The following is a 16,343-nucleotide window of genomic DNA, read 5'->3' on the forward strand; positions in this document are numbered from 1 at the left end:
CTCCTCCTCTCTCTCCTCCTCCCTCTCCTCCTCCTCCTCCCTCTCCTCCTTTTCCTCCTCCTCCTCCCTCTCCTCCTCCTCCTCCCTCTCCTCCTTTTCCTCCTCCTCCTCCCTCTCCTCCTCCTCCTCCCTCTCCTCCTCCTCCTCTCTCTCCTCCTCCTCCTCCTCCTCCTCCTCCCTCTCCTCCTCCTCCTCCTCCCTCTCCTCCTCCCTCTCCTCCTCCTCCTCCCTCTCCTCCTTTTCCTCCTCCTCCTCCTCCTCCTCCTCTCCCTCCTCCTCCTCCCTCTCCTCCTCCTCCTCCTCCCCCTCCCTCTCCTCCTCCTCCCTCTCCTCCTCCTCCTCCTCCTCCTCCTCCCCCAGGGTTTACCCAATAGCAAGTGGCGTATCTCCTTCATCAACAAGACGTATGAGCTGTGTGACACCTACCCTACTGTGCTGGCCGTCCCCTACAAGAGTAAAGACGAGGACCTGAAACGAGTGTCAGCGTTCCGCTCCAGAGGACGAATCCCGGTGAGGCGACATCACAACATGACATGGCATCATCACATGACACCATCACACCATCACATGACACCATCACACCATCACATCATCATCACATCACATCATCACATCATCACATCATCACATCACATCATCACATGACACCATCACACCATCACACCATCACACCATCACATGACACCATCACACCATCACATCATCACATCACATCATCACATCATCACATCATTACATCATCACATCACATCATCACATCACATCATCACATCATCACATCATCACATCACATCATCACACCATCACATGACACCATCACATCATCACACCATCACATGACACCATCACACCATCACATCATCACATCATCACATCATCACATCATCACATGACACCATCACACCATCACACCATCACATGACACCATCACACCATCACATCATCACATCACATGACATTATCACACCTGTGTGTTTGCTTTGTGAATAATAGTGAGAGAGTGGTTGGTGGTGGTCAGAGGGTGGATGTAGTGAGAGAGTGAGTGGTTGGTGGTGGTCAGAGGGTGAATGTAGTGAGAGAGTGAGTGGTTGGTGGTGGTCAGAGGGGCTGATGGTGCAGATGAGCAACCTCTCCTCCATCAGTCTGCTCCAGAGCAACTGTGGCTACAGACGTAGTTTACCACCAACCAGTATGGAGGGAATGAATAAAGCAATGTATAGCATCTTTGAGTGTCCTTGAAAGCGCTATATAAAACCTATTATTATTAAAGGTATATAAAACCTATTATTATTATTAAAGGTATATAAAACCTATTATTATTAAAGGTATATAAAACCTATTATTATTATTAAAGGTATATAAAACCTATTATTATTAAAGGTATATAAAACCTATTATTATTATTAAAGGTATATAAAACCTATTATTATTAAAGGTATATAAAACCTATTATTATTATTAAAGGTATATAAAACCTATTATTATTATTAAAGGTATATAAAACCTATTATTATTAAAGGTATATAAAACCTATTATTATTATTAAAGGTATATAAAACCTATTATTATTAAAGGTATATAAAACCTATTATTATTATTAAAGGTATATAAAACCTATTATTATTAAAGGTATATAAAACCTATTATTATTATTAAAGGTATATAAAACCTATTATTATTAAAGGTATATAAAACCTATTATTATTATTAAAGGTATATAAAACCTATTATTATTAAAGGTATATAAAACCTATTATTATTATTAAAGGTATATAAAACCTATTATTATTATTAAAGGTATATAAAACCTATTATTATTAAAGGTATATGAAACCTATTATTATTAAAGGTATATGAAACCTATTATTATTAAAGGTATATAAAACCTATTATTATTAAAGGTATATAAAACCTATTATTATTATTAAAGGTATATAAAACCTATTATTATTATTAAAGGTATATAAACCTATTATTATTAAAGGTATATAAACCTGTTAATATTATTAAAGGTATATAAAACCTGTTAATATTATTAAAGGTATATAAACCTATTATTATTATTATTAAAGGTATATAAAGCCTATTATTATTATTAAAGGTATATAAAGCCTATTATTATTAAAGGTATATAAAACCTATTATTATTATTAAAGGTATATAAAACCTATTATTATTAAAGGTATATAAACCTATTATTATTATTAAAGGTATATAAACCTGTTATTATTATTAAAGGTATATAAAACCTGTTAATATTATTAAAGGTATATAAAACCTGTTAATATTATTAAAGGTATATAAAACCTGTTATTAATATTATTATTATTATTAAAGGTATATAAAACCTGTTATTAATATTATTAAAGGTATATAAAACCTATTATTATTATTATGTAAGGTATATAGAACCTATTATTATTATTATTAAAGTTTTATAAATATCCTGGTATCCAGGTATGTTAATCTAGGTAACATAGATATCCTGGTATGTTAATTCAGGTAACCGATATCCTGGTATGTTAATTCAGGTAACAGAGATATCCTGGTATGTTAATCCAGGTAACCGATATCCTGGTATGTTTATCTAGGTAACAGATATCCTGGTATGTTAATTCAGGTAACAGAGATATCCTGGTATGTTAATCCAGGTAACCGATATCCTGGTATGTTTATCTAGGTAACAGATATCCTGGTATGTTAATTCAGGTAACAGAGATATCCTGGTATGTTAATCCAGGTAACCGATATCCTGGTATGTTTATCTAGGTAACAGATATCCTGGTATGTTAATCCGGGTAACAGAGATATCCTGGTATGTTAATTCAGGTAACAGAGATATCCTAGTATGTTAATCCAGGTAACAGATATCCTGGTATGTTAATCCGGGTAACAGAGATATCCTGGTATGTTAATCTGGGTAACAGAGATATCCTGGTATGTTAATCGAGGTAACAGAGATATCCTGGTATGTTAATCTAGGTAACAGAGATATCCTGGTGTGTTAATCTAGGTAACAGATATCCTGGTATGTTAATCTAGGTAACAGATATCCTGGTATGTTAATCTAGGTAACAGAGATATCCTGGTATGTTAATCTGGGTAACAGAGCTATCCTGGTATGTTAATCGAGGTAACAGAGATATCCTGGTATGTTAATCTAGGTAACAGAGATATCCTGGTGTGTTAATCCAGGTAACAGATATCCTGGTATGTTAATCTAGGTAACAGATATCCTGGTATGTTAATCTAGGTAACAGAGATATCCTGGTATGTTAATCTAGGTAACAGATATCCTGGTATGTTAATCTAGGTAACAGAGATATCCTGGTATGTTAATCTAGGTAACAGATATCCTGGTATGTTAATCCGTCCTGCAGACGGAAAGAGAGGAAGTGGTTGTGAACTGAACTTTTCAAAGTAAAGCCGCAGGATCCTGTCCAGCACTACCCCAGACAACCACTAGAGGTCTCTGTTTCAGCAGCGTTCCCTGTGTGTGCAGGTCCTGTCCTGGATCCACAGGGAGAACCAGGCCGTCATCACTCGCTGCAGTCAGCCTCTGGTCGGCATGTCGGGCAAACGGAACCGTGACGATGAGCGCTACCTGGACCTGATCCGGGAGGCCAACGGAACCAGCAGGCTCACCATCTTCGACGCCCGGCCCAACGTCAACGCCGTGGCCAACAAGGTGAGCCAGGACCGGGTCTGGACCAGCCATGTGTTGATGCGTTCATCTCTTCACGTGTTCATGTCTTCATGTCTTCATGTCTTCATGTCTTCATGTGTTCATGTCTTCATGTCTTCATGCCTTCATGTCTTCATGCCTTCATGCCTTCATGCCTTCATGCCTTCATGTCTTCATGTCTTCATGTCTTCATGTGTTCATTCCTTCATGTCTTCATGTCTTCATGCCTTCATGTCTTCATGCCTTCATGTCTTCATTCCTTCATGTCTTCATGCCTTCATGTCTTCATGTCTTCATGCCTTCATGTCTTCATGTCTTCATGTCTTCATGTGTTCATTCCTTCATGTCTTCATGTCTTCATGCCTTCATGTCTTCATGCCTTCATGTCTTCATTCCTTCATGTCTTCATGCCTTCATGTCTTCATTCCTTCATGCCTTCATGTCTTCATGCCTTCATGTCTTCATGTCTTCACGTGTTCATGTCTTCATTCCTTCATGTCTTCATGCCTTCATGTCTTCATTCCTTCATGTCTTCATGCCTTCATGTCTTCATTCCTTCATGTCTTCATTCCTTCATGTCTTCATGCCTTCATGTCTTCATGTCTTCATGTGTTCATGTCTTCATTCCTTCATGTCTTCATTCCTTCATGTCTTCATGCCTTCATGCCTTCATGTCTTCATGTCTTCATTCCTTCATGTCTTCATGTCTTCATTCCTTCATGTCTTCATTCCTTCATGTCTTCATTCCTTCATGTCTTCATGTGTTCATGTCTTCATGCCTTCATGTCTTCATGCCTTCATTCCTTCATGTCTTCATGCCTTCATGTCTTCATGCCTTCATGTCTTCATGCCTTCATGTCTTCATTCCTTCATGTCTTCATTCCTTCATGTCTTCATGCCTTCATGTCGTCATGCCTTCATGTCTTCATGTCTTCATTCCTTCATGTCTTCATGCCTTCATGTCTTCATGCCTTCATGTCTTCATGTGTTCATGTCTTCATTCCTTCATGTCTTCATTCCTTCATGTCTTCATGCCTTCATGTCTTCATGCCTTCATGCCTTCATGTCTTCATGCCTTCATGCCTTCATGTCTTCATGCCTTCATGCCTTCATGTCTTCATGTCTCCATGCCTTCATGTGTTCATGCCTTCATGTGTTCATGCCTTCATGTCTTCATTCCTTCATGTCTTCATTCCTTCATGTCTTCATGCCTTCATGTCTTCATGCCTTCATGTCTTCATGTCTCCATGCCTTCATGTCTTCATGCCTTCATGTCTCCATGCCTTCATGTGTTCATGCCTTCATGTCTTCATGTCTCCATGTCTCCATGCCTTCATGTCTTCATGCATTCATGTCTTCATGTCTCCATGAGTTCAAGTGCTTACGTGGTCCCCCTGCAGGCCACCGGGGGAGGCTATGAGGGTGATGAGTACCAGAATGCGGAGCTGGTCTTCCTGGACATCCAGAACATCCACGTAATGAGAGAATCTCTGAAGAAGCTCAAGGACATCGTCTACCCCAACGTGGAGGAATCCCATTGGCTGTCCAGCCTGGAGTCCACCCACTGGCTGGAGCACGTCAAGGTGGGGACTCCTTGTTCACCTGGTCCACCAGGTGGATAGAGTTAAGGTGGTATTTAAGTGCTGTTAAGGCGGTATTTAAGGTGGCGCTGTCCTTCCAGCTGCTGGTGCTGAGGTGGTATTTAAGGTGGTGCTGTCCTTCCAGCTGCTGGTGCTGAGGTGGTATTTAAGGCGGTATTTAAGGTGGCGCTGTCCTTCCAGCTGCTGGTGCTGAGGTGGTATTTAAGGCGGTATTTAAGGTGGCGCTGTCCTTCCAGCTGCTGGTGCTGAGGTGGTATTAAGGCGGTATTTAAGGTGGCGTTGTCCTTCCAGCTGCTGGTGTTGAGGTGGTATTTAAGGTGGCGCGGTCCTTCCTGCTGCTGGTGCTGAGGTGGTATTAAGGTGGTATTTAAGGTGGCGCTGTCCTTCCAGCTGCTGGTATTGAGGTGGTATTTAAGGTGGCGCTGTCCTTCCTGCTGCTGGTGTTGAGGTGGTATTTAAGGTGGCGCTGTCCTTCCAGCTGCTGGTGTTGAGGTGGTATTTAAGGTGGTGCTGTCCTTCCAGCTGCTGGTGCTGAGGTGGTATTTAAGGTGGCGCTGTCCTTCCAGCTGCTGGTGCTGAGGTGGTATTAAGGTGGTATTTAAGGTGGCGCTGTCCTTCCAGCTGCTGGTGTTGAGGTGGTATTTAAGGTGGCGCTGTCCTTCCAGCTGCTGGTGTTGAGGTGGTATTTAAGGCGGTATTTAAGGTGGCGCTGTCCTTCCAGCTGCTGGTGCTGAGGTGGTATTAAGGCGGTATTTAAGGTGGCGTTGTCCTTCCAGCTGCTGGTGCTGAGGTGGTATTAAGGTGGTATTTAAGGTGGCGCTGTCCTTCCAGCTGCTGGTGCTGAGGTGGTATTTAAGGTGGTATTTAAGGTGGTGCTGTCCTTCCAGCTGCTGGTGCTGAGGTGGTATTTAAGGCGGTATTTAAGGTGGCGCTGTCCTTCCAGCTGCTGGTGCTGAGGTGGTATTAAGGCGGTATTTAAGGTGGCGTTGTCCTTCCAGCTGCTGGTGCTGAGGTGGTATTAAGGCGGTATTTAAGGTGGCGCTGTCCTTCCAGCTGCTGGTGTTGAGGTGGTATTTAAGGTGGCGCTGTCCTTCCTGCTGCTGGTGCTGAGGTGGTATTAAGGTGGTATTTAAGGTGGCGCTGTCCTTCCAGCTGCTGGTGTTGAGGTGGTATTTAAGGTGGCGCTGTCCTTCCAGCTGCTGGTGCTGAGGTGGTATTAAGGCGGTATTTAAGGTGGCGCTGTCCTTCCAGCTGCTGGTGCTGAGGTGGTATTAAGGTGGTATTTAAGGTGGCGCTGTCCTTCCAGCTGCTGGTGCTGAGGTGGTATTAAGGCGGTATTTAAGGTGGCGCTGTCCTTCCAGCTGGTGGTGCTGAGGTGGTATTAAGGTGGTATTTACGGTGGCGCTGTCCTTCCAGCTGCTGGTGCTGAGGTGGTATTAAGGTGGCACTGTCCTTCCAGCTGCTGGTGCTGAGGTGGTATTAAGGTGGTATTTAAGGTGGCGCTGTCCTTCCAGCTGCTGGTGCTGAGGTGGTATTAAGGTGGTATTAAGGTGGCGCTGTCCTTCCAGCTGCTGGTGCTGAGGTGGTATTAAGGTGGTATTAAGGTGGCGCTGTCCTTCCAGCTGCTGGTGCTAAGGTGGTATTAAGGTGGTATTAAGGTGGCGCTGTCCTTCCAGCTGCTGGTGCTGAGGTGGTATTAAGGTGGTATTAAGGTGGCGCTTTCCTTCCAGCTGCTGGTGCTGAGGTGGTATTAAGGTGGTATTAAGGTGGCGCTTTCCTTCCAGCTGGTGCTGTCTGGGGCCATCCAGGTAGCAGACAAGGTGTCCGGGGGGAACTCGGTGGTCGTCCACTGCAGCGACGGCTGGGATCGAACAGCTCAGCTCACCTCTCTGGCCATGATGATGCTGGACAGCCACTACCGCACACTGCGAGGCTTCCAGGTCAGTGACCTCTCTCTGACCCCTGACCTCTGACCCCTGACCTCTGACCCCTGACCTCTGACCTGCTCAGTTCACAGCTCTGTTATCAAGCTGTAAGAGTGTGGGTGTGTGTGTGCAGGTTTTGATGGAGAAGGAGTGGATCAGCTTTGGACACAAGTTCGCCTCGGTGAGTATCAGAACCAGAATCTTTACAATCAGTAGAACCAGAACCTTTACAATCAGTAGAACCAGGACCTTACAGTCACTCGAACCAGAACCGTTACAATCACCAGAACTCTTACAGTTTTTAGAACCAGAACCGTTACAATCGCGAGAACCAGAACCTTTACAGTCACTCGAACCAGAACCCTTACAATCACCAGAACCTTTACAATCACTCGAACCAGAACCCTTACAGTCACTACAACCAGAACCTTCACAATAACCAGAACCTTTACAGTCACTACAACCAGAACCTTTACAATAACTAGAACCAGAACCCTTACAGTCACTAGAACCAAAAGCTTTACAATAACTAGAACCAGAACCTTTACAGTCACTAGAACCAAAAGCTTTACAATAACTAGAACCAGAACCTTTACAGTCACTAGAACCAGAAGCTTTACAATAACTAGAACCAGAACCTTTACAGTCACTAGAACCAGAAGCTTTACAATAACTAGAACCAGAACCTTTACAGTCACTTCAACCAGAACCTTTACAATACCTAGAACCAGAACCGTTACAGTCACTAGAACCAGAAGCTTTACAATAACTAGAACCAGAACCTTTACAGTCACTAGAACCAGAAGCTTTACAATAACTAGAACCAGAACCCTTACAGTCACTAGAACCAGAAGCTTTACAATAACTAGAACTAGAACCTTTACAATAACTAGAACCAGAAGCTTTGCAATAACTAGAACCAGAACCTTTACAGTCACTAGAACCAGAAGCTTTACAATAACTAGAACCAGAACCCTTACAGTCACTAGAACCAGAAGCTTTACAATAACTAGAACCAGAACCTTTACAATAACTAGAACCAGAACCCTTACAGTCACTAGAACCAGAAGCTTTACAATAACTAGAACCAGAACCTTTACAGTCACTTCAACCAGAACCTTTACAGTCACTAGAACCAGAACCTTTACAGTCACTTCAACCAGAACCTTTACAGTCACTAGAACCAGAATCTTTACAGTCACTAGAACCAGAACCTTTACAGTCACTAGAACCAGAATCTTTACAGTCACTTCAACCAGAACCTTTACAGTCACTAGAACCAGAACCTTTACAGTCACTTCAACCAGAACCTTTACAGTCACTAGAACCAGAACCTTTACAGTCACTAGAACCAGAATCTTTACAGTCACTAGAACCAGAACCTTTACAGTCACTAGAACCAGAATCTTTACAGTCACTTCAACCAGAACCTTTACAGTCACTAGAACCAGAACCTTTACAGTCACTTCAACCAGAACCTTTACAGTCACTAGAACCAGAACCTTTACAGTCACTAGAACCAGAACCTTTACAGTCACTAGAACCAGAACCTTTACAGTCACTTCAACCAGAACCTTTACAGTCACTAGAACCAGAATCTTTACAGTCACTAGAACCAGAACCTTTACAGTCACTAGAACCAGAATCTTTACAGTCACTTCAACCAGAACCTTTACAGTCACTAGAACCAGAACCTTTACAGTCACTTCAACCAGAACCTTTACAGTCACTAGAACCAGAACCTTTACAGTCACTAGAACCAGAATCTTTACAGTCACTAGAACCAGAACCTTTACAGTCACTTCAACCAGAACCTTTACAGTCACTAGAACCAGAATCTTTACAGTCACTTCAACCAGAACCTTTACAGTCACTAGAACCAGAACCTTTACAGTCACTTCAACCAGAACCTTTACAGTCACTAGAACCAGAACCTTTACAGTCACTTCAACCAGAACCTTTACAGTCATCTGCTGGAAACTCAAAGTCCACACGAGATATGACAGCATGATGATGATAAGATGAGATGAGGTTGCTTGTAGATTTACTTGTAGAACACCGAGTAGCCTCCAGAGGGCAGCACTCTGAGTTCTGTGGAAGGAGAAGAGAGGAAGAAGTAGTGAGGAAGGAGAGTAGTGAGGAAGGAGAGTAGTGAGGAAGGAGAGTACTGAGGAGGAAGTAGAGAGGAAGGAGAGTAGTGAGGAAGGAGAGTAGTGGGGAAGGAGAGTAGTGAGGAAGGAGAGTAGTGAGGAAGGAGAGTAGTGAGGAAGGAGAGTAGTGAGGAAGGAGAGTAGTGAGGAAGGAGAGTAGTGGGGAAGGAGAGTAGTGAGGAAGGAGAGTAGTGAGGAAGGAGAGTAGTGAGGAAGGAGAGTAGTGAGGAAGGAGAGAAGTGAGGAAGGAGAGTAGTGAGGAAGGAGAGTAGTGAGGAAGGAGAGTAGTGGGGAAGGAGAGTAGTGAGGAAGGAGAGTAGTGAGGAAGGAGAGTAGTGAGGAAGGAGAGTAGTGAGGAAGGAGAGTAGTGAGGAAGGAGAGTAGTGAGGAAGGAGAGTAGTGGGGAAGGAGAGTAGTGAGGAAGGAGAGTAGTGAGGAAGGAGAGTAGTGAGGAAGGAGAGTAGTGAGGAAGGACTTCCTGTCAGGAATCTCACTGCAGCATTTTAAAGTTGAAGATGTGTCACTGGGTTACAGCAGTCCTCTCTGAATAAGGACACGAGGACACTGGGTTACAGCAGTCCTCTCTGAATAAGGACACGAGGACACTGGGTTACAGCAGTCCTCTCTGAATAAGGACACGAGGACACTGGGTTACAGCAGTCCTCTCTGAATGAGGACATGAGGACACTGGGTTACAGCAGTCCTCTCTGAATGAGGACATGATTCCTGTGTGTGTCCAGAGGATAGGACACGGTGATAAGAACCACGCTGACCAGGACCGTTCGCCCGTCTTTGTCCAGTTCATCGACTGTGTGTGGCAGATGACCAAGCAGGTTTGTTTTATCCTCTATACTGCTGCCCCTCACTAATGCCCCTCCCTGCTGTCCCTCACTACTGCCCCTCTCTGCTGCCCCTCACTACTGCCCCTCCCTGCTGCCCCTCCCTGCTGTCCCTCACTACTGCCCCTCCCTGCTGTCCCTCACTACTGCCCCTCCCTCCTGCTCCCTGCTGTCCCTCCCTCCTGCTCCCTGCTGCCCCTCACTACTGCCCCTCCCTGCTGTCCCTCCCTGCTGCCCCTCACTACTGCCCCTCCCTGCTGTCCCCCCCGCTTTCCCTCACTACTGCCTCTCCCTGCTGCCCCCTGCTGTCCCTCCCTCCTGCTCCCTGCTGCCCCTCCCTGCTGCACCTCACTGCTGCCCCTCCCTGCTGCACCTCACTGCTGCCCCTCCCTGCGGCCCCTCCCTGCTGTCCCTCCCTGCTGAACCTCACTGCTGCCCCTCCCTGCTGCCCCTCCCTGCGGCCCCTCCCTGCTGTCCCTCCCTGCTGAACCTCACTGCTGCCCCTCCCTGCTGCCCCTCCCTGCTGCACCTCCCTGCTGCCCCTCCCTGCTGTCCCTCCCTGCTGAACCTCACTGCTGCCCCTCCCTGCTGCCCCTCCCTGCTGCACCTCACTGCTGCCCCTCCCTGCTGCCCCTCACTACTGCCCCTCCCTGCTGCACCTGACTACTGCCCCTCCCTGCTGCACCTCACTACTGCCCCTCCCTGCTGCCCCTCACTACTGCCCCTCCCTGCTGCACCTGACTACTGCCCCTCCCTGCTGCCCCTCACTACTGCCCCTCCCTGCTGCACCTGACTACTGCCCCTCCCTGCTGCCCCTCCCTGCTGCCCCTCACTACTGCCCCTCCCTGCTGCACCTGACTACTGCCCCTCCCTGCTGCACCTGACTACTGCCCCTCCCTGCTGCACCTCACTACTGCCCCTCCCTACTGCCCCTCACTACTGCCCCTCACTACTGCCCCTCCCTGCTGCACTTCACTACTGCCCCTCCCTGCTGCCCCTCACTGCTGCCCCTGAAATTGTTGTTGACTGTCTGTGTGTCAGTTGCCGAGTTGCCCGTTGCTGACTGTGTCTCTCAGTTGCCCGTTGCTGACTGTGTCTCTCAGTTGCCCGTTGCTGACTGTGTCTCTCAGTTGTCCGTTGCTGACTGTGTCTCTCAGTTGCCCGTTGCTGACTGTGTCTCTCAGTTGCCCGTTGCCGACTGTGTCTCTGAGTTGCCCGTTGCCGACTGTGTCTCTCAGTTCCCCACAGCCTTTGAGTTCAACGAGCAGTTGCTGCTCACGGTTCTGGATCACCTGTACAGCTGCCGCTTCGGAACCTTCCTGCTGAACAGTGAGAGCGCCCGGGAGCAGCAGGTGAGTGGCACCTGGCCGCCGCCCAGAGGTCAGAGGTCAGAGGTCAGAGGTCAGGCCCTAACGCCGGCGCCTGTCTGCCACAGGAGGTCAGGTCCAAGACGGTGTCGCTGTGGTCTCTGGTCAACAGCCAGGCGGAGGTCTACCTGAACCCCTTCTACACCCCGGAGTCCGGCCAGGTGCTCTACCCCGTGGCCAGCATGCGCCACCTGGAGTTGTGGGTGACTTACTACATCCGCTGGAACCCTCGTGTGCGACACCAGGTAACTCCGCCCCCTCGCTCGCTCCGGTTCCACTTTCCTCACCGGGACGTCTTCAGGTCTCCTTGGGTTGGACCAAGACCTGAGGGTTCCTCTAATGGTTCTAATGATTCCTCTAACGGTTCTAATGGTTCTTCTCACGGTTCTAATGATTCCTCTAATGATTCTCTAATGTTTCTAATGATTCCTCTTAACGGTTCCTTTAACGGTTTTAACGATTCCTCTTACGGTTCTAATGATTCTGTAACTTTCCATAACGTAACGTTTCAGAATGGAACTTTCCATCATGGAACTTTCCATAACGTAACATTCCATAACATAACTTAACATTCCATAACGTAACATTATGTAACTTTCCATAACGTAACATTCCATAATATAACGTAACATTCCATAACATAACTTAACATTCCATAACGTAACATTATGTAACTTTCCATAACGTAACTTTCCATAACGTAACGTTTCATAATGGAACTTTCCATAACGTAACATTCCATAACGTAACATTCCATAATATAACGTAACATTCCATAACATAACGTAACATTCCATAACGTAACATTCCATAACGTAACGTAACATTATGTAACTTTCCATAACGTAACATTCCATAATATAACGTAACATAACGTAACATAACGTAACATTCCATAACGTAACATTCCATAACGTAACATTCCATAACGTAACATTCCATAACATAACGTAACATTCATAACGTAACATTCCATAACGTAACATTCCATAACATAACGTAACATTCCATAACGTAACATTCCATAACTAAATGTAACATTCCATAATATAACATTCCATAACATAACGTAACATTCCATAACGTAACATTCCATAACGTAACATTCCATAACATAACGTAACATTCATAACGTAACATTCCATAACATAACGTAACATTCCATAACGTAACATTCCATAACTAAATGTAACATTCCATAATATAACATTCCATAACATAACGTAACATTCCATAACGTAACATTCCATAACGTAACATTCCATAATATAACATTCCATAACATAATGTAACATTCCATAACATAACATTCCATAATATAACATTCCATAACGTAACATTCCATAACGTAACATTCCATAACATAACGGAACATTCCATAACATAACGTAACATTCCATAACATAACATTCCATAACGTAACATTCCATAACGTAACATTCCATAACATAACATTCCATAACATAACATTCCATAACGTAACATTCCATAACATAATGTAACATTCCGTAACGTAACGTAACATTCCATAACATAACGTAGCGTAACATTCCATAATGTAACATAACATAACGTAACATTCCATAACATAACGTAGCGTAACATTCCATAATGTAACATAACATAACGTAACATTCCATAACATAACGTAACGTAACATAATGTAACATTCCATAACATAACGTAACATTCCATAATGTAACATAACGCAACATTCCATAATGTAACATAACATAACGTAACATTCCATAATGTAACATAACGCAACATTCCATAATGTAACATAACGTAACATTCCATAATGTAACATTCCATAATGTAACATTCCATAACATAACATTCCATAACATAACATTCCATAACGTAACATTCCATAACATAATGTAACATTCCGTAACGTAACATTCCATAACATAACGTAGCGTAACATTCCATAATGTAACATAACATAACGTAACATTCCATAACATAACGTAGCGTAACATTCCATAATGTAACGTAACGTAACATAATGTAACATTCCATAACATAACGTAACATTCCATAATGTAACATAACGCAACATTCCATAATGTAACATAACATAACGTAACATTCCATAATGTAACATAACGCAACATTCCATAATGTAACATAACGTAACATTCCATAATGTAACATTCCATAATGTAACATAACGTAACGTAACATTCCATAATGTAACGTAACATAGCGTAACATTCCATAATGTAACATAACATAACGCAACATTCCATAATGTAACATAACATAACGTAACATTCCATAATGTAACATAACGTAACATTCGATAATGTAACATAACGTAACATAACGTAATGTAACATAACGTAACATTCCATAATGTAACATAACGTAACATAACATAATGTAACGTAACATTCCATAATGTAATGTAACATAACATAACATTCCATAATGTAACATAACGTAACATAACATAATGTAACGTAACGTAACATTCCATAATGCAACATAACATAACGTAACATTCCATAACGTAACATAACGTAACATAACGTAACATTCCATAATGTAACATAACGTAACATGACATAACATAACGTAACATAACATAACGTAACATTCCATAATGTAACATAATGTAACATAACGTAACATTCCATAATGTAACATAACGTAACATAACGTAATGTAACATAACGTAACATTCCATAATGTAACATAACATAACGTAACATTCCATAATGTAACATAACGTAATGTAACATAACGTAACATAACGTAACATAATGTAACATAACGTAACATTCCATAATGTAACATAACGTAACATTCCATAATGTAACATAACATAACGTAACATTCCATAATGTAACGTAACGTAACATTCCATAATGTAACGTAACATTCCATAATGTAACATAACGTAACATTCCATAATGTAACATAACGTAACATAACGTAACATTCCATAATGTAACGTAACATTCCATAACGTAACATAATGGAACATTCCATAATGTAACATAACGTAACATAACGTAATGTAACATTGTTAAATGTTTTTGATTCTGACTGACTGTGTGTGTGTGTGTGTGTGTGTGTGTGTGTGTGTGTGTGTGTGTGTGTGTGTGTGTGTGTGTGTGTGTGTGTGTGTGTGTGTGTGTGTGTGTGTGTGTGTGTGTGTGTGTGTGTGTGTGTGTGTGTGTGTGTGCAGCAGCAGAGTCCAGTAGAGCAGCGCTACAAGGAGCTTCTTGCTCTCAGAGACGAGTATCTGAAGAAACTGGAGCAGCTGCAGCTCTCCGACTCCTCCACCTCCACCTCCAACTCCACCTCCTCGCCGTCGCAGCAGTTCACACACCTACATACTCCTTTCTGAGGGCTACACACACACACACACACACACACACACACACACACACACACACACACACACACACACACACAGGGAATGGATGAGTGTCTCAGATAATCAGTGTAACGTTAATGTGGTGTTATGCAATATGTCACCGTACGGCCTTGTTCCTCTTTTCTACACTCTGGTGTCCAGCCACGCCTTAACACACACACACACACACACACACACACACACACACACACACACACACACACACACACAGAGCTCGCTTCATTTTAGGTGGATGATTCCACTTTGCCCCAGAAGGTGGCGCAGTGCCTCCAGCACAGCAGGGGTTAATCCCACTTCCTGTCCCTTTGGTGACGTTGTAACAACCAATAGCAGATCAATAATCCAGTCATGTGGTGAAACAGCGTGACTGCAGGATGTCTCCTCACCAAATCACTGCTTCTACTGCCACTGTGTTGTTCTTCTGAGTGGTAATACCATCAATACTTCACAGTATTGGCTCCGTGGTAATACCATCAATACTTCACAGTATTGGCTCCGTGGTAATACCATCAATACTTCACAGTATTGGTTCCATGGTAATACCATCAATACTTCACAGTATTGGCTCCATGGTAATACCATCAATACTTCACAGTATTGGCTCCGTGGTAATACCATCAATACTTCACAGTATTGGCTCGGTGGTAATACCATCAATACTTCACAGTATTGGCTCCATGGTAATACCATCAATACTTCACAGTATTGGCTCCGTGGTAATACCATCAATACTTCACAGTATTGGCTCGGTGGTAATACCATCAATACTTCACAGTATTGGCTCCATGGTAATACCATCAATACTTCACAGTATTGGCTCCATGGTAATACCATCAATACTTCACAGTATTGGAGAATCTGACATCATTGGTTGTTACAAAACGTCACTGGTTCTAGATTCTGTCTGATTCTGGAGCTTCAGCCACCGGGCCACATCTTCCTCCTCCTCTTCTTCCTCCTCCTGTCCACATCTTCCTCCTCCTCTTCTTCCTCCTCCTGTCCACATCTTCCTCCTCCTCTTCTTCCTCCTCTAACTTGTCCTCTTCTTCCTCTTCTTCCTCTTCTTCCTCCTGTCCACATCTTCCTCTTCCTCCTCCTCCTCACAGGAAGTCACTCACCATTGTTTCTAGATGTGAGCAGGTGTTTGAGGTTTGATGTGGAATGTTTGTCACTGCGTTAGGCTCCGCCCACCTCAGCAGTATTGATCAGCTCGTCTGCAAAATCAATATCCAATCCAGAGGTCTGCAACCACATGGTGCTCTGCTGTAATGACTCTATTGACTCTATATCGATTCTCTAATGATTCTATTGACTCTATATTGATTCTCTAATGATTCTATTGACTCTATATTGACTCTGTATTGACTCTATTTTAATTCTCTATT

General features: G+C 43.6%; 1 protein-coding gene across 1 annotated transcript; it reads left to right on the forward strand.

The window, feature by feature from the left end:
* Nucleotides 1-360: 360 nt before the first annotated feature.
* mtm1 (myotubularin 1) lies at nt 361-15,155 on the forward strand (the record flags this gene model as incomplete). Its single annotated transcript, XM_080493760.1, has 9 exons — nt 361-510; nt 3,503-3,688; nt 5,086-5,268; nt 7,071-7,226; nt 7,345-7,392; nt 10,102-10,194; nt 11,439-11,552; nt 11,636-11,812; nt 14,767-15,155. Coding segments are annotated over 9 exons (1,269 nt in total), but the record flags the coding sequence as incomplete, so codon positions are not given.
* Nucleotides 15,156-16,343: the final 1,188 nt, after the last annotated feature.

Source organism: Lipophrys pholis (assembly GCF_963383615.2).
Source record: "Lipophrys pholis genome assembly, contig: SCAFFOLD_64, whole genome shotgun sequence".
NCBI classification, from domain to species: Eukaryota; Metazoa; Chordata; class Actinopteri; order Blenniiformes; family Blenniidae; genus Lipophrys; species Lipophrys pholis.